Genomic DNA, 24,102 nt, shown 5'->3' on the forward strand with positions numbered 1-24,102 from the left:
TCATTTCAAACTTGCAAGCTTCCATTTGAGCAATGCACGCTCGCAGATGTAATTATTGCTTACTGAGTCCTTTTTTTCCCCCACACAATGATATTTTGATTTATAAGGCTTAAGCAGAACTGCGAGAAGCCTGTCGGCTTGTCACTTCCCCATAATTCACCACTTCTGACTTGTAAAAAAACATCGGGCTACACGTATGTTTACCAACAGGTTTGCCTTAAAAAACAGTAAAATCAGGTCAACTGTAATCGAACAGAGTGTAGAATAATGTCAGTGTGGCTGTAAATCACATTGTGGGGAAGTGATACGGTTTTGTACAGTACTGCTCATCCCTGGAAAGGCAATTATATTAAACACCTATGCGCTCATATCCATGCATGCTTATTTCCATGGCGTAATTATGACGGACAATAGAAGATTAGCTGACGTGTATCACCATCTCTCTCGCAGACAGACAGTGTGTGAGAGAGAAAGAAAGACAGACAGACGGCAAAGAACAAAAAGTATTGCACCATTGTCTCATGTTTGACACATATAAGCGCATAGAAAAGGTCAGTGAAAATAGAGAGTGAATTCATTTATAGTCTGTCCTCTCCCTGCTGTTATCTAAGGACATTCATCTGTCCTGCTCAATAACCAAGTCCTTTTTAGAACCGAACACTGAATGATGAACGATGAACAATGCAGGCCCGGTGCATCACTTGGCTCGTGTCATCCCTGTTCTCACCTTGAAGAATTCTGCATGTCTTATTTGTAGTTATTAATTGGTTCATATAATATAATGTGTGGTAGAGGCCTGACCAGAGAGTAATATTATTTCTTTTTTTTTTTTACTTCAATTGAATGTGCATTATGTTTCGTTACCATAGCAATAAGAATGTGATGTCATACCCTGCGGTCCTCACTAAAACTAAAACCATGGTGGCACGTAAATGAAAAAATACACAATAAAAAAAAAAAAAAAAAAAGGCAAACACTGTTCGAGCTGGACTCCATTTCAAAATACCGACCTCAGCTTCTTGAACGCTGTACCCACTCCCTCCCAACCCCCATCCTCTCTGCTATCCTCTCCTATTTCCTACTTTAGCTGACACTCCATTTTTCTCCCTCACCTAAAAAGCCCAAGCATCCATGCTAAGGCTTAAAAGATGAGATGGAGCCCACTCCTCCCCCCTGACTCTGTCTAATCCTGAAGTGTGTCCTCCATCATCGAACGCTGGATGACTCCCATTACACTCCTCCACCATCCCCGGCATCGAAGGGAAAGGTCAGGTTCAGAGTCCTTCTCTCCGTCTAAATTGGCTGTTTTTACGTTGCCCGAATTTCCCGGCTCTGGCTGTGATTGCGGCAGCCCTGCTTTGGTTCGTCTCAGGCATGATCTTCCTCAAAAGGTCAGCTTTGTGAACCTTGGGGGCTGCACAGAATTCTGGGTATTTTGTTCTTTATCAGTATGTTAACACGTTATCCTTCATAAAAAATGATGCTACTGTTCTTAAAATATGCAGAATGCTAGTGTGGAATCTGTTCGATTTTAATAGCTGAATACCTAGCGTTTTCTAAATCTGCTTTCAGACTGCACCCACCCACTTTGCAAGACCCGTATATAGATTGAATTGAATTGAATCAAGCCAAATCTCAACTTGCATTGAATCAAATAATCCCCACATATACTCCATTACAGAGGTGGCGCCGGTGAAATTTCTTCAAGGTGCGAAAAAAAAAAAAAAGAAAAAAAAAAGAAAACGCCGCCTGTGTGTTTTAGTGTGCCTGGAGACCGTCAGGGCTGGCTGTGATACACAGTGGTTTGGTATTAGAAAAAACGAGGCCTGTATGAATATTGACCCTGCCCCAATCCATCCCCCCCTCCCCCCCACTCCCGTAGGGATCGACAGAGACTCAGTGGCGTCAGGCAGACTTGCCGCAGCTCCAGGGCTGGGCTGACAAGGGACTGCTGACACAGCCAAAGATGGTAAGGAGACTGCCACCCACTTATTGCCATTTTTACCATCATTCCTGCTGCTGCCCTGCTGGCGAAACAAAAGCCTTGCACACTGCGCGCCAGGGGTAGTGTCAAGGGTGCGCCGAGCTTATAGTAATAAAGTGCAGACCCAGTAGATGCAGGTAGATTTGTAGGTTTGCTTCACTGTATGTGTTGTGATTAAGAAACATGTTAATTAGAAGTCTTAGTGCTTACAATTAGATATTTAACAAACACGTTTTAACACTGTTGGCGTATTTGCCTAAGTTCGGCGTCTGCTTTTCTAGATTTATGGCTCTTTCTTTCTAGATTTTGTTGACGTAAGCCATGAAACTTGCACCGAGCTAGGCACCGCCCCCGGGCCACTCTAATGACTGGAGAGCATTACCAGTGAAAACATGTATTAGAATAGAGCCTGACATTTCAACATCCCCAATAATAAGGCCATTATAGTGCACTGGTTAAATGGCAGGTAGCACAGGCACACTGAAACACATCCGTTCATGGTGCTGCTAACACACACACACACACACACACACACACACACACACACACAAACACACACACACACACACACACACACACACACACACAAACACACACACACACACACACACACACACACACACACACACACACACACACACACACACACTTAATCCAAAACACCTCTGGATCTCTTTGGCTTGGGGACATTAGGCTGGTTGAACCTGTATTTTTATCTCCATCCTGACATTCTTATGTAAGGCAGAGTTGCAGAGTTACTTTTCTTCCCACTCACACACATTTGCACACTAACACACACACACACACACACACACACACAGCTTGCGCAAAGCGACACAGCATTCAGGAACAGTCGGCAGATCTGCCATTGCATTTGGAGAAATAAAGCAGTGTAATCTAGGGCTGGTGTTCAGCTGAATAAAAATGCAAGCTGATGTCTCTCTTCAAGCTGACACCAAGCTTTCTTGTGATGCCACAAGTTTCCTTTATCACAGGCTGACTTCTCCTGAGTCTGCCTCAGAAAACACTACATCCTGACCTCCAGCTGACGCCATTTGTAAGGACTGTTGCACAGTTGGAGAGACTTATTCTGTACAATATTTTGAAAAGTATAAATTCCCCTAAGACCTAATGCTGATCCTTTAAGTGCAGTTTAAGCACTGGTGCTTAGAAGCACCACAAATGCCCCCATCATGTGACAGCTTTCAAAAAGATAGGGAATAGGTAAAACATAGGAGGAATCGTAGCGTTTTTGCAAACTAGTGAGGAAAAGCAAGTGTAAAGTTTTTAATGTGATGTAATTTTTGTGTTTATAAAAAATACAGGCACATGTTCTCACATGCTGGTCGAATATAACACCCAGAAGAATAACACCCCTTAACCCCCCCCTCACTCCCCCAACACCCCCCCCCCCACACACACACACACACACACACACACACACACGCACGCACGCACACACACACACACACACACACACACACACACACACACACACACACACACACACACACACTCACAAACCAAACTGGTTTTGTTACAGTGGTGACTAATATTCCACTGTGTGCATCTCTGTTTTACTACCATGTACATACCATCAAGAGTGTAATTCGCATCATCAGCACTTTGCATCATTCAGGCTGCAAGCATCATTTTGTCATGTTGCAAATTGCAGGGATGTGTGTGCCAGGACAAAAAAAATAATAATATAAACAGTGACAAACGTAAATAAGTCTCAAGGGAAAACCTGTAAAGTCTGCCATAAAGCCTCCAGATTAATAACAAAATAATATCCAATGACTATGAGTTTATAGTAGTGAAAATGAAATTAACATACATTTATTTGTAATAGCTTTACATTTAGAAGTAATGAGATGTTTTTTTCTCAGACATTATATTGGCCTAGCTTTAAACTGAGAGGACAACTATTTTATGAGGGAAGACAAAGTCTCAGCGCACCGACACAAAATCTAGCTTGAACAGCTAAAGATATCAGCAGCTATATTTTAGCTTAGATCTCACTTTTCCCCTCTCCGTTTTTTTATTTGCCACTTTTGAATCTATCAGCACTAAGCATTGGGATATTTTCTCCCCCCTCCTCTTCAGTTTAACTTTCAGTCTGAATTCCACACTATGCCTGAAAAGCATAGCTGAATATTTAACATGGCTGGGTAACATCCCTCTACTGACAAACGGGTTGAGTTTAGGCAGGTGTGATCAATGTTTGTTTCTTTTAAGGAGATTTTTTTAAAAGCGCCTTTTAGTGACAAACGAAATGTTTTGACAGTGATGGCTGCCCCTGTGAGACCCTGTGGGCAGTTTCTAAAAAAAAACCTGTCACTTTAAAACACCCAACACACAACAAGAAAGTCATCACTGCTTTGTGTTCATACAGTGTGCACTGCTGTCTCCTGGGGTCAGGATCTTTACTACGGAAAGGTGCGAAAGCTAAACTGAACCCTTCCAAGTTTTTTAGCACTTTTTAATTGGTTATTTCTAAGTCATTTTGACAGGAGAGGACAGTTACATGCATCAGCCCACATGAACTGACATTGCTGTAACCACCCAACGCTACAAAGAAACAAGATTACTGATGACATTAAAGGCACATGCACTCAGAAAACAACTAGAAGGCTAAATTGATGCTCTTCGATAGCTCCATCTCCCTCAGGACTTTTAACACCTGCTCTTAAATGCAAACATGTCACTCATACTTTTTTTTGTGAGGCAAAGTCAAACCATCTACTGATTCAGGAATGCTCCTTGTGTACATATATCACCATATTGTATAAAGCTATTCTAGGAATTTACTTATATTTAATAGGTACATTTGGTGTATTGATGGTAATAGAAGTGATCAAATGTATTAGGGAAGGTTGGATAACTGTAAAAGCAGTTAATTCAGTTCTTTAGAGCAGATGGTTGATGTTTTTTGTTGGTTGAGAATAATTCAAATAGCTAAATAAATCACTTTACAAAATAATCTTAATTGGTATTTGTGTTATTTAAACTCTTTATAAATGATGTTTTTGTTTAAGCTTTGGCCTTGTGTAATAAGAGAGACTCCATCATGTTTCCCTCGTCTTACCCACATTCCTTCTCCACAGATAATCAGTAACATGGAGCCTCAGGTGACGAATGGGCCAAACCCGGCCACAGCCAACGGGCCATCGAGCAACAATCGCAGTTGCCCGTCGCCCATGCAGACCAGCAGCTCCAACGATGACAGCAAGACCAACCTCATTGTCAACTACCTGCCCCAGAACATGACCCAGGAGGAGTTCCGCAGCCTTTTTGGCAGCATTGGCGAGATTGAGTCCTGCAAGCTGGTCCGCGACAAAATCACAGGTACTACAGGAAGCACAGATGAAGGCATGTGGGAGAAACTGATGCTGAGGAACTGACAGAGGGTGGGAAGTGGGTGTGAAAGGTACCATAATATAAGGGAAATACAAGTGCCAGTCTGCCCTCTTGAAATAAAAGCAGTCAAATCGCCGTCAAAGTGTGCATGTAGGTGTGAATTGGAGGACGGCCTACTGATGCTTCCCGGAACAGCAGATCAAGTAAGTGCTGAGCACTGGTGATCGGAGAGGCAGTGTTGCAGGTCGCTTCTGTGTTTCATATGGCACAGAGCAATGGTCCATGATCTCAGGCCTTCCTGCTGCTCATTACGCTGTAGGGGCCACACGTTTAAGCCCTCAGAGACAGAAAGAGGACACACTGGGGTATGTAAGCTGCACTCCCCTGCTAATCCTGCACTATTGGCCATGTGGGTGGCACACAGATGGATGTGGAGGCTGTGAACAGATAATGCCAGATAATGGCTTCCATTTTATATCCTACTTAGTGACACTTTGCTCCAGATAATCTCATTAGACCAGGGCTGGGCCTAAAGCCACTGTTTTTTTTCTTTAAACAAAAACGAGATGAGTTTGAAAGAGGGAGGGGAAGCGGTATCGAGCTGCTCACAAATCCTAGCAAGAAACAGTCTGAATCCCAAGCAAACAAGCATCGTGGGTCATTCGTGTCATTGGCAGGCAGGCAGATGGCAGAGCATCATTCCTGAAATGGCACCAGTTTCTGTCTCCATATGGTTCAGCAATTCAATTTAAATCACATAGGTTTTTTTTCCAATCCACACTATTGTACCAATTTGCATTTACATTAAATATAAATTTTGAAGTTAAAAAGCAATTTATAGTCCTTCATTAGGTCTGAAACACCACTGCTGGGATGTGTTGCCCCAGGCTGCAAGAAATGCATAAAAACTATATTATGGCGCTATATTACTATGCACCTAAATTAAGGTATATTCCAAAATACTCAGTAGACAAAATATTTATAATAAAACTCAAAGTTTAAAAAGATTACATTGTAATGTGTTTCAATTTGTTGCTTGTAAATTTGAATTAATCTTAACTAAAACCTATACTGGTAAATGAGATTGTAAATGTTTTTGCGCTTTGATTAGCAACATTTTACTTTTGTGTTATTTCATGTTATTCATTCAAATAAAACAGATCAAGTAGTTTTTTAAATACCACTCAATTATTGCTACACCTCATCTCACTTAATTTTCCTTTTCTCACGTAACGGTGCAGATTGAAGTAAGTGAGAATCTATGACGCATTAGTCAGCCCTGTTTTTTTTTTTAGGTTTTTTTTGGGTGAGAAAGCACTCGATAATATGTTCTGTTCGCTTCCACTGACTCTCTGGAATGGCTCAGAAGAGCACAATGCATTATAAATACTATCCTTTCTGCCTTTCTGCCGCGTTCTACTGTAAGGTATATGTGGCACCTGTCTCTTGGGTTCAGTTTCCCATTTTAGAATTTCAGACTAACTAAGCACTTCCTATTATTTGAGAAAAATGATTGTATGCTCAGGCTGCTGCCATCATTAACTATGCTTTCACGGTTATGAGGTCTATGAAGAGAGTGGGAGTTTGAGCAGCAATGACCTCTGTGCCTCAATGCCAAAATATTTGACCAGATCAAACTTCCCGTGCGGAGTGCTTGACTTTCATCTGCATGCCAATGATGCAAGCGAGAAAACGTTGTTCTCTGTTTTCCGGAGTACTTTGACGTATGCGAGAATCCTTTTACAGGCAGTTCAAAAGCAGCCTTCGACAAGGTGACAACAGGCAGGTCTCTTCTTCCACTTTCTTCTCTTTCCCCTCGTTCCTGTCAGCTTTGATGAAACACCAGGCAGATGAGTTAACTCTAGCTACAGCTACCTCTCTTGCTCCCTAACAGCCTGGCCAAATGCTGCCCAGTGAAGTGCCAAGGAAAATTGTTTACCCGTCTTCTCTGGCACATGCACACTTGCGCACACGGTACTCCTCTAACCAGCTGGCTGTGCTTGCAATAAATCAGAGACCTGAGGCCTAGTCTTTTATTAAGTGCCAATATATATAGGTACAAAAAATTGTATATAAATGCACACACACGCTCCATCAGCCATCATATTTTCAATCCGTCAGCTTAACCAAACGGCAAAGGAAATGTATTGTAAGCTGCATCAGTAAGATGTTAGGGGCGATATTTATTCTTACTTGTGTATATTTTGTCAGCAGAAACTATTTTAGCCTAGCTTTAAAGGTAGGAAGAAAGAAATGTCATTACAATGAGAATTTGTTTAGGGCCATGAATAAAACAGATGGCTATGCTGCTAACATAGTGCAAAGTCTTTGTTTTTAAAGGCCTGAATCAAGCATGCATCCTTTGCCGATGCTGCTGTCTCAGCTCCTCTCCGCCGACTACGAATAAAAGAGCTAAACACATATACTATGTGAAGGAGTTTCTTATAGCTTTATGCTATATTTTCAGTGGAAACCCCCTTATGGAACACATAAATGTGTTTGTAAGAAGTCAGTGCTCAGTTGTTTTGTGAGAAAGGACACTAGAGAGACTGATCTATAGGTTTGGAGTACCGACAAGGATCTGCTTTTGTTTGCCTATGTAGGTTTTATGCATAAATATGAATGTGCTTGTATTTATAATGACAAATCCGAAAAGGGGAACATAGTCATGCAGGGCAATGCAGTTGACTGCACATGTTATTTCCACCTCAGGAGGAGGGTTAAAATAAAAGTCCTCTGTTTGTGTTCTGTGAGCGGCAAACAATTACTGCAATTAAAAATGAAAAACTGCTCCTTTTTCTTTGTCTGGCACTCAGGCCAATGTTCTATCATGTCCCCTGAAAAGGAAAATTGAATAGCACACACACCCTCATCCCCTTTGATGTCTGCCATTTCCCTTCATTGTTTTCCCATTCTCCCGCAATCCACAGGCACCATTGGCTGGTGCTTAATGGCTTGGCGCACAAAATGATGCTCCTATCAGTTCAGTCTGTGTTTAACACTTATGTAGCTGACATCAAACAGCCTCCTACATTCTACATCTGCTTGTTCAGTTACATATCCCACTCACACACCAAACACCACCACCATCTGTCGTACTACTGACCTGAACGCAGCGAGTCTAAGCAAATTCTGAGCGCCATCTTGACTTCCAGCTGATCTTGGAACTGTGTATCAATCCCAGGCTGGTTCTCTCCACCTGAGTTAAAACTTGTGCAATGATCTGAAGCATACCTGAGAATACCTGTTGGAGAAGCAAAAAAAAAAAAATCCTTCATGTTGAAAAATTATAGCCTTTTCATATTTGCTTTAATCAGCATGTGACTAAAATAAAGCCAAAGTAACTATACGGAGAGTTACTAAGGATCGATGTTTCACAAGACAGGTGTAAGAGAAGACAATGTGCGGTGACGATGTGAAGTGGAGATCATGAATATTCAAATTTATGCTGGAGAGACAATTAACGTGATGCCTTAATGAATTCCAATTTTATCATAGCGAGAGCATGGGGGAATGTGTAATTGTTATTCAAGCTAAAAGCACCCGAAGCCAATTTACATTGTCTAACAATGAACTTTTCTCCACTGTCTCCTTTCCTCCGACGAACGGCACAAGAAGAAGAAAACCAGCGTTCTATACCTGACATCTGGCTGGGGAAATAAGGAGTGATTTTCCCACTGCGTCATAGTGCAACTAAAACAGCATACCCTGTTTGGATTCCTTTAACTCAGCATACTCCTCCGCCCAAGCCATATCAGCTTGTTTTTTTTTCCTCTCTTAGGCATTATATAAGTGTAATATCTCACAGGCATCAATATTCTTGTTGTGTTTTCATTTCTTCAAATATACCTTTATATATTTTGTTCATCGGATTCGTGATAAATTCGCACTTCCAACTGGAATTATGAATCACCCAGCTCTTATATAACACTCTATGCTTTAAACATACGCCATAGTTGCACCAAAAATGAGCATTAGTCCATAGGTGGAGTTATAGCTCTTTTTCCACACCACAGAATCACGTGGGTTTCCGGGGAGCCTTTGGAGCAGCTGCCAGCTCAGTCATGTGTGAGGGTCTAACACTGCTTTGTTGGGGTGTCCCATATTCACTGCGCACGGCATTCTCCCCATACACTCATCCATTTCAGACAGCCCACACACTTTGGGCTGTGCACCAAGTCGCCGTAGGCTCCAGCTCAGCGGGGAGAGGGAGAACCCGGGGGCGGGAGGCTCCGTCGTCTCCCAGCTGTTCTACTAGCCTGGCAGAGAAAAATGCTGACAGCATGCCGTCAGTTTATCTTGCACCGTTTGCTGGAGGACCACTGTATATTCAGAGGTGTGTGCAAAATATGGCACAAAAGTGTCTATCTCCTGTAGACATGCATTATCATATACCGATAAGGTTTTTTGGTTTTTGGTTATTTAAAATCTAGACTTTAAGATCAATTATCAAATTTCTAGCACATGTTTCACACACCGCAGTGTAATTAAACAGGGTGGAGGTGTGATTATTTTTGCATTGCTATTAAAAATGTAAATTTAAGCCCATTTTAGAGAACAATAGCAGCTACACACTGATAGTCACAACAGCTCTGTCAATGTTTGCACTAAATCATGCAAATCTACCAGATTTTTTAGGGGAAAAAAAACTTTTCACAAATGAACACACAGGCTTTTGTATGAGGCTTTTTTTTTTTTAGGGCTTTTTTAAAAAAACCTGTAATCAATTATGCTAAGCAAACAAGTCTTATCCACCGACATGGAAGTTTTTTATTTATATTTTTATTCACACCCACACATTTCATTATAAGTCATTGTGATGTGTATTTTTGAATTGTGCTTTTAAACAACACACACTAGGGCTGTTCTAATCCGTTACTCAATAAAAAAAAAAAAAAAATTATACAGTGCTCTAAAATGTTTTCTTTTTTTTTTTATTATCGATTGTGCTCATTTTTTTTTAAGTTGGCGCCAACAAGTTGCTACCCAAGTAAGGCAGCGGGCTTAAGAGAGACAAGCAAAGAAATATTAGCCTTTAATGAAAATTCAATCAGAAGATACAAAGCTGCTTTTAGCTTTTGTCTGAGAAAGCACTTAGGCAGCCTTGAGTGAATTATGTAGCTTATGTAGCATGAATGGGCTGAATTAAAGCCATTAGAGCTGATGATAAACAACATTCATAATGCAAACTTATATCATAACACACCGCATTATCTAATTACACTCCACTCAAGCTTTTGTCTCCTTTGATAGAAGATTACTGAGCAAATTAGGAAAGTCATAAATTCATAGTTAACCGTCAAATTGAAGAATGAGTTCTGATTAGGCATAAACTAATTTGGTATTTCTTTTGTGTGAGTGTCTTCTCTCCTGTTGCTAATAGGACAGAATGGCTAGAAAAATGGCGAAACGTCTCCTAGAAAGAATGCAGTGCGGTCCCTAGATGCTGTTGCAGCAAGGGCAAAATGTCAGGCAGGGAACGCCAGTGATACATTTGTTTTGACAAATCGAAGAGGCTTTTCCTCCGTTCCTTCTTTGCCTACCACATCGTAAATCTGACAAAATTTTAGACTGACCAAACACATTTCGTTGTTGTGTAGCCAGAAACTTCATACGATCAAGGTAAGTTAGCATCAGATGCTCACAGAGCTGTCACATTTCTTTTTCGCCCAGCCATTCTTCCTGTTCCTTCTCCTGCACAGATACTACATTCAGCACCTCCACCTGACTCAAGTGAAAATACATAACACGGCTGCCAGAGTTTGAAAATGAGGACATTTATGCAGGCAATGTTGTGTATAACTCAATTTTTATCTCATTCTCGATAAATGAAATCACTGGGCTTTTAAATGATGTTTCAGCCATTGTCATCATTCAGTTAAAAAAAAATCGGTTTTCCAGTCTGGCATGAAGATTTTGAGAGTACACTGTCATGCTACTGAAAACACAAATGGCTTAAATATGTTACATCGCAACAGCAGCATGTGTAAATATGCAGCGAGGAACATTCAAAAGAATACAGTGGCGTGTAAGTTGTGTGTTTGTGTTTAGAAAGAATACAGGATACATGTTACAATTGATTGTACACAATGCCAATTCCAGTGTGGGGGTTTGGGGTGTGTGTACATGTTTAGTCACAGATACTTATTGTCACCTCGAAGCATCTATCTTTCTCTCAAGATCATCAGACACAAAGCAAAATAGGACACACAGGGAGCTGCTGCTATTTGCCTTCATACTCAATCTTTAGTGGTCACGGGTGACAGGAAGACAGCTGCTCGAAAAAAATCACAACATCGGCTCAATGATGTCAAGTCTAATGAAAACAGCGCTCCTGGTTTTACACATAAATGCCGCATTGCACTTTTATTAGGATCCGCAACAAACGCAATACACTCACACTTTTGACTGAGGCTTTTCGGATAGTTATATTATGGATAGCTATCATTATATAAATGTTAAATGTATTTTCTAACACTAATTTGGCATTGGTGTATGTTCTGTTGCACCACAATTTCGTTCAATTGTTTCCTTATATGGCTAGGTGGTAAGGTTGAACGGTGATATGCATGCTCATTAAAAACACATTAACAGTGCAATGTATCATTTTGTGGGGTTTTTTTGCCATTTAAATTGACAATTACCATATACAATTAATGTATCCGTTAAATTAATTGAATTTAATTGGGTTAATATTCCACTACGCCACCATGCACTCACTGGCTCGGTGTCCTGGTAGACAGTTTTCTGCATCATTACTTTAAATTATTTAGACATACATACTAACATTACTTTAGACATATCTCGCATATTCTTTGGTTCAGATCTAGTTCGCAACAGCCTGCACTCTTTTCTAATATAATCTTGGACCTAACGCCTGAAGTCCATTTCATATTTATTACATATGATTTATATCATAAATCAAATGCATTAGTCCTATAGAGCTAATGAAAGATTGAATGAGTGGGTAGGCCAGTGTGTGCCCGAGTGCTCGAGTAGTAAGGAAACATTCTCTTATTCTTTTTAATAATAGATTAACATTACATTCAAGTGGTGTGTGTGTGTGTGCGTGTGTGTAAAGCTGTTTTTTTTTTTTTTTCAAGCCCACTCCTGCTCACTCCCCAAGCAGCTCTGACTAATCCTGCCCACTCCTGCATTTATTAATTTTGTTTGTACCTGCCAGCAATATTTTCTAATGAACTAAGTTTGGTATTTTTCCAAAACATAAAACAAATGAGTCATTTAAAGCACAACAACCCAACCAGAATAAAGCAGACGAAAAAAACAAAAGAAATGAAGCTGCAAACACATTGTGCTTCACATCTGACCCACAGGATCCAATACACCTCTAATACAGTCCAGTGAATAATCAGCGTACAGTAACTGTGCATGCTTTTGTAGTGTGTGTGTATGTGTGTGTTTTAGAGATATTTAGAGATAAAGAAAATGAGCATGCTGAGAGGGTTTGTCAAATCCAATCATGTACATGTTGGCCACCTGTGTATGTTTGTGTGTGTGTGTGTGTGTGTGTGTGTGTGTGTGTGTGTGTGTGTGTGTGTGTGTGTGTGTGTGTGTGTGTGTGTGTGTGTGTGAGTGAGCACTTGAGAGGGAGAATTAATCGTTTTAGCCAGAGAAAAAGATGGCATTTCTATCGTTTCTTTGAAGTTTTTACCTGCCATTTTGCCGCAGAGCTCAGAGACAGATTTACCCTGAGCATCAATGTAGTGTTTTATTGAAATGGCAGTTCTCAGTGCTTTAATTGGAATTTATTCTAGTTATTACATAAACAATTACTTCTCTTACCTCCCAACATATTTCAAATTCTATTATTTTGTAAGTGGTATAGTTTAGACTCCCTTAATTTCTATATGTGTGTGTGTGTGTGTGTGTGTGTGTGTGTGTGTGTGTGTGTGTGTGTGTGTGTGTGTGTGTGTGTGCACGCATGCCAGCACATATGCCTCAATCATAAGCCTAGCTCTGGGTTTCTGCTGAGCTTTTATAAATCATGTGTTTGTGTGTGTGTGTGTGTGTGTGTGTGTGTGTGTGTGTGTGTGTGTGCGCACATACGCGTTTTATGCTTGTGGGTGTAATTCCTGCAGTTCCTGCTTGCCTGCACCCGTAAGCAAGAGCTGAAATAAATGGTGACAGAGTTGCTCTGCTTTTGTGTCACTACTCAGATGTGAAGCTGGCGTCAGGCAGGGTTAAACACTACAGTATTTATCTATCCATTTCATTCATCAAGCTTTGTGCAAGAGTGCCTCTTAATCTTGCAAGTATACTTCATTTACAGAAACCTTTTTCTACATCTGTTCCTTCTTTTTTTCCCAGGACACACTGCACAGCACTGCATCTGCTTCATGACACTGAGAGATGTAGATAAAAACCGTACATTTACAACACTACTATTTACTACTACAATTATTATTATTCATGTTACTATTACCACTATTACTGCTCCTATTACTTGTATTATATCTACTAGGGTTACTACCAATTTTACTATTTTAGTCATTCTGTTACTAATATAATATACTAATATACTACCACTACTTTGACTACGCTAATAGTAATCATAATGATAAGAATTCTTCTAACCTTTACAACAGAAAATGTTTTTTAATACTCCAGAGCAAAGACAATATTATTGTATTTAGGTGGAAGTATTGTTTTATTAAAGAATATGACTTTTTATGCCACATAATCTTGAATGTGTATACATGAATTATATTAACAATATATACACATATTTAGCAATTACATAAAAACGTCTGTCGTGACGTTTTTCAGCATTTGGACCAGTATGGGTGTATTTACAATTCACGTTGTGTGCGCTGTGGACTTGGGCATGTCTGTTTCAATAAATGCAGATGAGTGTTGCACTCCTCATCAGAGCTCTCCAACATTTGTGAGGCACAATGTTTAAAGAAAGCCAGAAGAGGAAGAGAAATGCTGCTAGCAATGCAGCTGCTGGTTCCGTGGGGAATCGGCTGTGCTGGTGGCTTCATAGCCTTTTGCTGGGAAGAGAATGTTCAATCAAAATCATTCAAGTTAAGACACCGTCAGAGGCTTTTCGGTAGAAAGCTTATCCTTTAAAGCCCACACTTTTGGGTGTCACACATGCTAATGGTATAGAGTGCTAACATTTCTTTCTTTTTTTCTTTCTCTTCTCTCTCTCTCTCTCTCTCTCTCTCTCTCTCTCTCTCTCTCTCTCTCTCTCTCTCTCTCTCTCTCTCTCTCTAAAACACAGGACAGAGTCTTGGATATGGTTTTGTCAACTACATTGACCCAAAGGATGCAGAGAAAGCCATCAACACATTAAATGGACTCAGACTTCAAACCAAAACTATCAAGGTACTGTTGAATACCAAGCACATTGTTAGAAAGCAATGTGGGTGTAGGTGTGTATGAACACTAGTATGTGTATGTGAACATGTTGCTGATTTTGATATAAGATTGTATGACGGTAATAGAACAATATCTCATTTGGTTGGCAGTACGCTCCTGCTTTCCTCTCCAATTAGTCATCAGCCATTTCTCCCAACTGCATGAGTCAATTCACTGAATGTTTCCTGTCACCGTTTCTGCCAGTGGAGCTGCATTGATTAGCCCATGTGGTGTGTATTGACTCGTGCTGGGCTGCGGTGCTGCGACACAAAAGCGAGAGGAGGGGAAATCCGCCTCATTAAGATGCAGAAGGAAATAGAAGAGTGACTGCAGGGAGAAATGGGAAAATAGTGTAATTGATATGCAAATGCATCTCCAAATGTCAAATCATGGAGTCACACGAAAAAGGAAAAATAGAATGTATAATGAAAAGATGCTCAAATGCTAAGTAGTCCCCCCAGTGTGTTTTTGTTATACTGTAAAACCCAGTTAGAGAGGTGAGGTAGACTGAGAATATTGTGTATGCCAGCAAAATGTCAGTGGTACTCCATATTTTATCCGGCTGGAAAAAAAAAATGTAATATAAAATAGCAAATGATTTTTGACTGTATATATTTGCCTCTGATCCTTTTTAGTCTGAGTCATGGTGTAATCGGGTTGTTTGTGAGATCATCTGGCATATAATCCCTAGCCTCTCTGTTACATCCTTGCTAATCTAATCAGACTGGATTTCCTGTGCTTAGGCCGACATGAAAACACAGCATCCATTCCCTCAGGCTGTGCTGCCCAGGAGGGAAAAACAGACAGACAAGTAGGAAGGAATGGAGATTGAGAAAAAAAAACTGTTGTTGAAACTGGGATAAACACAAACATGGGCGGTTTCCAGAGGGCCGGAGTGGCAGGTGGCTTTGTGTGTGCTTGTGCGTGTGCTTGTGTGTGTGTATGTGTGTGTGTGTGTGTGTGTGTGTGTGTGGGTTTGTGGTGACTCGACTGTAGTGCTGGTTTCAGCCTCAGTTTGGAACCCGTCAGAGATGAAATGACTCACTGCGAGTGTGTGTTTGCTCATCGTCACAGCTTCTCACTGCACACATGCTCATCTCTCACTGTTTGGGCAGCAGGAGTGCACACACGTACACACACGTACACACACACACCCGTACACACACGTACACAACCACACACACACACACACACACACACACATGCAAATACACACAGATTCCCATCAGCACAGTACCAACACTTAAACATATGTCAGTGGGTCTGTGCTCCACGCCACAGACCAGTCCTGTGAATGTAAAAACAATGTGAGGGTGAAGCTTCTGAACCCAGAAGTGGTTTATTGTATAACTTCATGGAGCTCTAACCCACAACATTTCGAGTTACTTGCTCTTCATATGATGCATTTTTTCACAAGCACACCTCTCACATGCACCCATCATGCATGATCTCGCTTTCTCTCTCTTTCTTTCCCTCTATCTATCTCTCTCATCCTGCTTCTCAGTCTCTCTCACTCACATATGATGACACAAACAAGCCAAGACAGTCCACACTGTGATTCTCCCAGTGGGACACTGCCTAATCCAGCCGTTGTAAGGGTACTCTAATACCTTTATCTTTTTACCTCTCTTTTACACCGACTTTCTCCATCCATCCATCGCAGCATGGGGCAGTGGTGATGGTGATTCCATCTCCTCTCTTTGATCAGGCCTTAGTCTCGCTCTTCTCCCTTTCGCTGTGTGAAATCTTTCCTTTAGACTAATGCCAGACTACTCAATAGGGGATTTTTTTTTTTCCACTAATGCATCAAGAGGGCATGAGGAGAATGAAATCCTCTCTTGCAACTTAGCAAATAAGAGTATTTGAAGGTCATCATCCTCTTGAAACACATGCTGTGAGACATAGGTCTCTCCAGCTCTTGAGGTTATCGAAGAAAGAGTGTGGATAAAGACAACCCAGCCAACAGCAAAAGGGAAGAAATGTTCATTCTGTTTATATATTAGTTTTTTTCATATTTTCTTCACTTACTTAAATTAAAGGTTATGTATAGGAGTTATGTTGCTGAAGTAAAATGCTTGCATGTAATGTAAATTTCAATCACCTTAGCCCAGTCTTCCTCTGACACTTTTTTTGTACGTTTTTTAAACTTTTAAAAGTCACACATAAATCCGAGAGACACTAAACGAATGCAGATTGACAGGAAGGACAATAATCAGAGCACAGTGCTGTCTAACAGGGACAGAAATAGAAATGTGTGAGAGAGAAATGGGGGAAAATAGAGAGTGAAGGAGACAGTGTGAGTCTCACCCCTGATCTCCCCTTTCACACTCCGAGGTAGTACACACAAATGCAGACACACAGACACCCTCCTGCCTATATAGCGCTTTCCTGTTTCACAGCTAAACTCCAACTCTGCCTTCCTGTTGAGGTGCGAGAGGAAAAATCCTACAAAGGGTGCAAAGAGCAGAGCTCCGTGCGGAGAAACACACACACACCCACACACACACACACACACACACACACACACACTCATCACTCTCACACATATCATTCAGATACACAAACACACACTTCTTTCTAAGTAGCACGCGCACACACGCACGCACACACGCTCTTCACAGGCAGACAGGGTGTTGATAGATCCGGCATCTGGAGCTGCTTGACATGGAAAGAAAAGAAGAGAGGGTGAAAAAAGAAAGTGTAAAAAAAAAAAAATCACATGAACAAGAAAAAAGAGCAGAAGGCAGGGTAAGGACGCTGCCAGGGCTCTGTGCCTTTTGCCTTCGCACTTAAACTGGATTTCAGGCGATTACTCCTGAATGGATCATGTCTTTAGCTTGCTATTTGTATGACTGTAACAGTATTTGATGGCTCTGAAACCCAAATGTCAGCAGTGATGGAACCATGGAAGGCAGTGCCTGCTCATTTCCCTAATACTAGAGGAATGGTACGAAAGGAGAGCTATAACCATCACAAATATGCTCTAATGAGGCACTCAGAAAACGGAATTACATTGTATGAGTTTTTCCTCAATGATTGTGTGTATGTGTGTGTGTGTCTGTGTGTGTGTGTATATGTGATTTACCATAGCATGTAAATATTTTATGAGTGATATTCAGAAACAAACTAGAAGAGAAAGTTTGTCAGAGCGACATGGAAAGGGAATGAGTGTGTATGAGTGTGAGAGGAGCTGTCCAAGGTGCTACTGAGTTTGACAAGTTGAGGAGGGTGAGAGCATATTGTGCGAGGGTATGTGCGAAAGAGAGGGAGTGTGTGTGTGTGTGTGTGTGTGTGTGTGTGTGTGTGTGTGTGTTCTCTGACTGCTAGCAGAGACAGAAGGTTCCAGAGCGCTATTCACAAGTTCAATACGGAGGTTCAAACCTACAAACCTACAAATAGCATTTACACCTCACTGTCATACTGGGGAACCCCAGAGCATACACTAAATGTACTCAAGAAATTCTTTATTATCTTTTGACCTGCATACTTGAACGTGTGTGTGTGTGTGTGTGTGTGTGTGTGTGTGTGTGTGTGTGTGTGTGTGTGTTCTCTCAGGTGTCATATGCACGGCCCAGCTCAGCCTCCATCCGTGATGCTAACTTGTACGTGAGTGGGCTGCCCAAGACCATGACCCAGAAAGAGCTGGAGCAACTTTTCTCGCAGTATGGACGAATTATCACCTCCCGTATCCTCGTCGACCAGGTCACAGGTATCCATGGGGCAACTTCTCAGTCAATATACACTGGCAACCACAATAAGTACACACACACTCACCACACTTATTAGGCCATACAGACTCACTGCCTTTAAATGTATCATATGGACTACACAGTATGCACACTTTTTCCTATATATGATGGGACATGAGTTGGAATCAAACATGCACACAATTGCACACATGAACACAAGATTGTTGCGGAATCCTCTGGCACAGCTTGCATTGCGTAACTGTTAGCTTTGTTTCGTAGGACCTGATGTGCACTGATGGAGCAAAATGCCTCTTTAAACACACATGCTGCTGCCAAGAACCAACAAATGAGCCATTGTGTGCGTGTGTGTATTTGAGCACAAAACATGTCCCATGACCATAGGAAGTGGTAAATAACAAATGCAAATCGCTTTTCAAACAGCATTTTTTATTTTACATATCTCCTGGCATTATAAAGAAATAATAAATCAGTCAATATAGGGAGTATATATGCATGCTTATGGAGTTTTCTATGCATGCTGCGAAACAATACTTTTTATATGTTTGCACATTGGTGATATCATTATTTGCTTTGCAATCCTATAAACTACAGAATATTGCATCATCTAATTCCATTTTCTCTACTAAATTTCTGTTGGCTCGTTTTTACCCAGACGTGTATAAACATTCAGATACTCAAACCGTCACATGTTTATTGCCAATCTAAACATTCACACGACACACATATTATTTGCTTTTCTTCTCTTCCCTAAAACTCATTTTCATACGTCCTCCTCACATGCAGACACCGTTGTGATGCACCCCACCCCTGCAGGCCATGAGAAGGCTCCTCCAGGATGATGGGGTTTTAGAATGAATCTTAATGATTATGAAACAAGGAAGTTTTTTTTCCCCACAAGCTGCAGCATTAAGAGGCATCATGTCACCCTCTGCCCTTACTGAATAAAAACAAATTGAGCATGGTTTGCTGCTCTACGACCAAGCTTTAAATTATATCCAGGGAGTATGTGTGTGTGTGTGTGTGTGTGGTTGTGGGTGTGGTTGTGTGTGTGAGGATGGCTGTTCAAGAGTTATTGTTCAAATGTAACAAAATGGCAGATTCAAGTTTTCATATATTGGACCTACTTCTAGCTTAGTTTAAATTGCTAGCAGCCAGCAAGACTTCAGCAACACTCCACCCACATAATACCATTTATATAATGCTATAATTAATTATCAATCCATACCAGGGTCGAGATCAGTTTCCTTTCAGTGCAGCAAATTTATGTAACGTGCTATTGCTTTTGTATTCCGATTTTTTTCCATGTAATTAAACTGAATACAGTTGAAACACGACTGTCGGTGCAATTACCCTAGCAGTATATGTTTGCCATAACAACAGAGAGTCCTAACCCTTGACAGCTTGGGCCATAAAGTTCAGTATGTGCTGTGCTAATACAATAGATTTATAGTCGTAGCACACAAATGCTAATAGTAGTTTTAACCCCAGTAGGGTATTTTAATAAGATTAAAATACTGTGTCTGAGTACTGTGGTCCTCTGAGATTTTGTGTGGGTTCTTTGTGGGTATTGGTGTTACAGAAGACTACTAGGTTTGGCTGAAGCACACTGTTGATCTCGGATAGCTTGCAGAGGTGACAAAGGGAAACAACACCATAGAGTAAGGAAAGAAGACTTTTAGTAAATCCCTTTTTTTTGTCTTTGTGGAGAGTTTGGACTACAGGACTCGTGGTTGGATGGAAATGCGGTTTTTGCACAGTTTACAAATTTCAACAAGCTCTGAAGCACTTGGCAATTCAGCATGAGCCGGCCTAACATTGACATTATTATTTTTTGGCTGCAGGTGCTGTCCTTGGTGCTGAATTGCCAGTACTTAATGGGAGGTGATCTCATTGGTGTACAAGAAAACGAGAATGAGACAAACACAGAATGATTAGAGTGCTAAGAGAACAATATTTTACTGCGTATGGGTTAAAGTAGTGTATATATGCAAATACTAACAATAAGATCAAATAAAAAAAAATTTTAACCATTCAAAACACAGTACGCAGGTATCAATGTGATGGATTGTAATTTGTGGCTTTGTTAGAACACCTTTGTAGTTTAGTGCTAAAAGAGTTCATTCAGGCCACTGACTGAATTAGTTGTGTGTATACTTGTCTCAGGTGGTTGACAAGTAGTGATATAATAGTACAGATATTCTGAGTTCTGAGTTGTGGCATAAGCAAAGAATCCAGAAGGTGACTGGGGATCTTGACAGTACTTTTTTTTGTAAAGGTAAATAGATTAATATGCACTTTGACTAGAGGTCACAAATTGTGATATGTAACAGTTATTTTGTGAGTTATAATCTCTATATATGGTTCCCATATATTTTCCTCTTCAAATAATGGTCTGCAGTGGGTGTAGGCCAGCAAAAGGTAAATACAGCAAACTGAGCTGCACTCAATTTGTTAAAAATTTAGTAGGGTCCTGGCACTCTGCATTGGCTTAGATTTTATGATAGCTCTTTCTTTAAAAAAAAAAAGCTTTGTTTTCCTATTTCTTAAGGTTTCCAATAAATAGCAGGGTACTGTGTTAATGACCGGTCTGGAATAACTAGAATTTTCTTTAATTGAGTTTATCTTATAAATGAGACCCAAGAGTTATGATAAGCATGAACGATTGTTTTACTCACTGGCTGGTGTGTCCCGTAGGGGATGTCCCGTGCTGGGATGGATTGTCAAAAATTGCATTGTCTTATCATGTTATCAAAACCTATGTTTTGGGAACTACATCATATTGTCATACAGTTTAATTGTTTTATTCTAAAGAGCAGCAACAGACCACTCTGGAGACACTTTAAGATTATATGTGGAAAGTGATGCGTGCCTTGGTTCAGTGGTAAAATTTTCAGAGAAGCTCTTTTGCGCAGAGCAGTCAATATGTGTCTTTTATCAATGAGCGCCAATCTTATTGATCCAGAGTGCTGCCTCTTACAATCTGCAGTTCTGGAGACAAAATCAGTCTCCATGACATTCCTCCTACAGGATGCCTTTAGGAAACACTTTGTTAAAAACAATCTATCCTATTCCCTCTTCATCATTTTTTACTGTCTCTGTAAATGAAAGAATCATTAATCTACTGTAGTACTGCAGTGCAAACGAGCCTTCCAACTGGGACATTTAAATACAAATAATCAGAAAGACATTAACAACCGAGGAAAAAACACAGCTTGAATGTGTATATGATGAGTAAATCATATTAAATTGAAAATGAGAACCTCAACAGTAAAGTCAATAAACTGGGAACACACACATAGGCATTAACCAAGCATAAAATAGCAACAGGGGGGAGTGGTGGCTCCAGCGGTTAAGGCGCTGGGTTGCCGATCGGAAGGTCTGTGGTTCGAGCCCCGGTATCGCCAGGCTGCCACTCTTGGGCCCTTGAGCAAGGCCCTTAACCCTCTATGCTCCGGGGGTCCCTTACGAGGGAAATATCAAGGTCCGTGACGTCGGAGTGACGTGGGGCCGCCTTCACGTGGGCTCACCACCTGCAGGAGGGACCGTAAGGGACGGTGCTGTAAAGATTGGGCAGCAGTCGAAGGCGGGGTATGCCTGCTTAGACTGCTACCCCCGCGACCCGAATTACGGATAAGCGGGAGAAAATGAATGAATGAATGAAAATGGCAACAGACCAAGTGTGGCTCTTTGCATTAGATTTTTTTCTCTTACTGACTGTAGTGCCATCTTTAGCAGCAGTAGCTAAAGTTCCCTAAAACGACTCTTTCTGCTCTTCATCGTGATTATGCTCTTGCCACAGCATGCTTCTCACCCTCACACTATTAAACACACTACCGTAATAAATGCTCCATACTGTTGGCACAGCCACTTAAAAGTAAGCGAACGAGGGAAGATGGCAATGTGCTTCAGAAAGAAGAGTGAAAGCTTTCATTAACAGCCAAGCCTTCAGATCTTCTCTCTGTTCAAAAGGGAACATACTTTCCCTTTTGCTATCTCTTTCCTCCTTTCTCGGGCTCTGTGAACAGTAGGCGTGCAGTGGAAAGTGCTTTGTCAGGCCGCAGCCCTGTGTGTGTGTGTGTGTGTGTGTGTGTGTGTGTGTGTGTGTGTGTGTGTGTGTGTGTGTGTGTGTGTGTGTGTGTGTGCATGTGTGTGTGTCTGGGTTATTATTAAACCAGCCATTATTTTGCAATGCATGTGCTGTGCCGAGATAAGTACAGGTAAAAAGTTATGTAACGCACAGGCTGAATACCGAGAGAATACTGCAGTTAAAAGGACACATTGCAGCTGTAACTCTGTTAGGTTGATGATAAGTGCTAAAAGAAGCTGAAAGTCCTCACTTCCCCACTTTAAGACCAGCCGCTGCCTTTGTTTAGTTACACTTTTTATAATACTCTGCTTTAGTGAGCCTCTTACTAGACTGGGAAACATAAAGGGACCCAGAAAAGTAAAGCGCAGTGAACATAAAGGTGCTCAATTTGCATTTTTCCCTAATGAGCACCTTAATGTTGCTGTGCTTTATTGTTGAGTAACAGCCTTTTATTTCAGCTTCTAATATTAGCTTTTATGAGGGGCAGCTATTTTGTTACGGTCAAAATGTTCAGTGTCTTTAATATAATAGGAGAACTGGGCGTCGTGATTTTGTTACAGTTTTAATGACGCACCCTCATCCTCTCAAACAGCCAGACTTGTCTGGCACTTGGCAAGAATTATTTGCAAAAAAAAAAGAAAAAAAGAAAAAGACAATCCTGAATAAAAAGAAATCATTTAGAGTCTAGGGAAAAAGTTGTTTGAAGAACAGCTTCACAGATACTCTCCTGTCCACAAACAAAACACAAATATGTCAAAACACATAAAACATGCTTGAAATAATTTTCAGTTAATCTTCAGCAAAAAAATAAATAAAATCACTCAGACTGTGGTCCTTTCTAATCTTCTAATCTAAGGTACAGTTCTACCTGTCATCTTTTTTTTGCTTTTCTTTTGTCAGACGTCTCTGAAAGAGATATCATCTCATTGTACTATCTAAGAAATCTGGATTGACCTTAGATTCACACAGCAGAAAGCAGGGAGTCTTGCAATGCCTCGAAAATGGTGCAGAATAATGTATGTGCTTGCTTTATTTCTGTCTTTCCTTCTGTCAGGCTAATTAAACAGAACAGGTTGTGGGAAGGCTGGGAGACAGAAAGGAAAAGCTGTCAGGGATGATGCTGGCAAAGAGAGAAACAGTGCTGTAAAGAGAGAGAGAGAGAGAGAGAGAGAGAGAGAGAGAGAGAGAGAGAGAGAGTGCATATATGTGTGTGTTTTGTGTGTGTGTATGTGTGTATGTAATGCAGAGGCAGGCTGAATGAAAGCTTGTTGCGTTGAAGAGACTGCGTACAAATGTTTGCTTCCAGAGCTGCATATATCAAAAGTGTCTGATTTGAATACTAAGACGGAGTAACAATAAGACAACACTAACAGTATGCTTCAGCAAGAAAACCCCAAACAAAAACCGGCAGTAAAAGCAGCAAGAATGTAGTGTGAAGTGACAATCAAAAAAAACATGTGGGCTTGTGTGTAGACATGCCAGATCGTGCACACACGTGTACCCCATTTCCCTTTCACACACATTCAAGCACACACATGCATTATGCAAATGTTCGTGTAGACACGTCGTCTCCATGC

General features: G+C 40.9%; 1 protein-coding gene across 13 annotated transcripts in view; it reads left to right on the forward strand.

The window, feature by feature from the left end:
• Positions 1-24,102, forward strand: part of elavl4 (ELAV like neuron-specific RNA binding protein 4) — a 68,046-nt gene that overhangs the window by 32,347 nt on the left and 11,597 nt on the right. For 8 of the 13 annotated variants that reach the window (XM_083555524.1, XM_083555515.1, XM_083555521.1 and 5 more), the window contains 4 exons: positions 1,883-1,969; positions 5,092-5,332; positions 14,592-14,695; positions 18,284-18,437. In XM_083555524.1, coding sequence (XP_083411650.1) covers positions 1,883-1,969; positions 5,092-5,332; positions 14,592-14,695; positions 18,284-18,437 — 586 coding nt within the window. The remainder of the gene's footprint in view (positions 1-1,882; positions 1,970-5,091; positions 5,333-14,591; positions 14,696-18,283; positions 18,438-24,102) is intronic. The other 5 variants (XM_083555523.1, XM_083555520.1, XM_083555513.1 and 2 more) reach the window with 1 other exon arrangement.

Source organism: Silurus aristotelis, assembly GCF_946808225.1.
Source record: "Silurus aristotelis genome assembly, chromosome: 11".
Classification (NCBI taxonomy): domain Eukaryota; kingdom Metazoa; phylum Chordata; class Actinopteri; order Siluriformes; family Siluridae; genus Silurus; species Silurus aristotelis.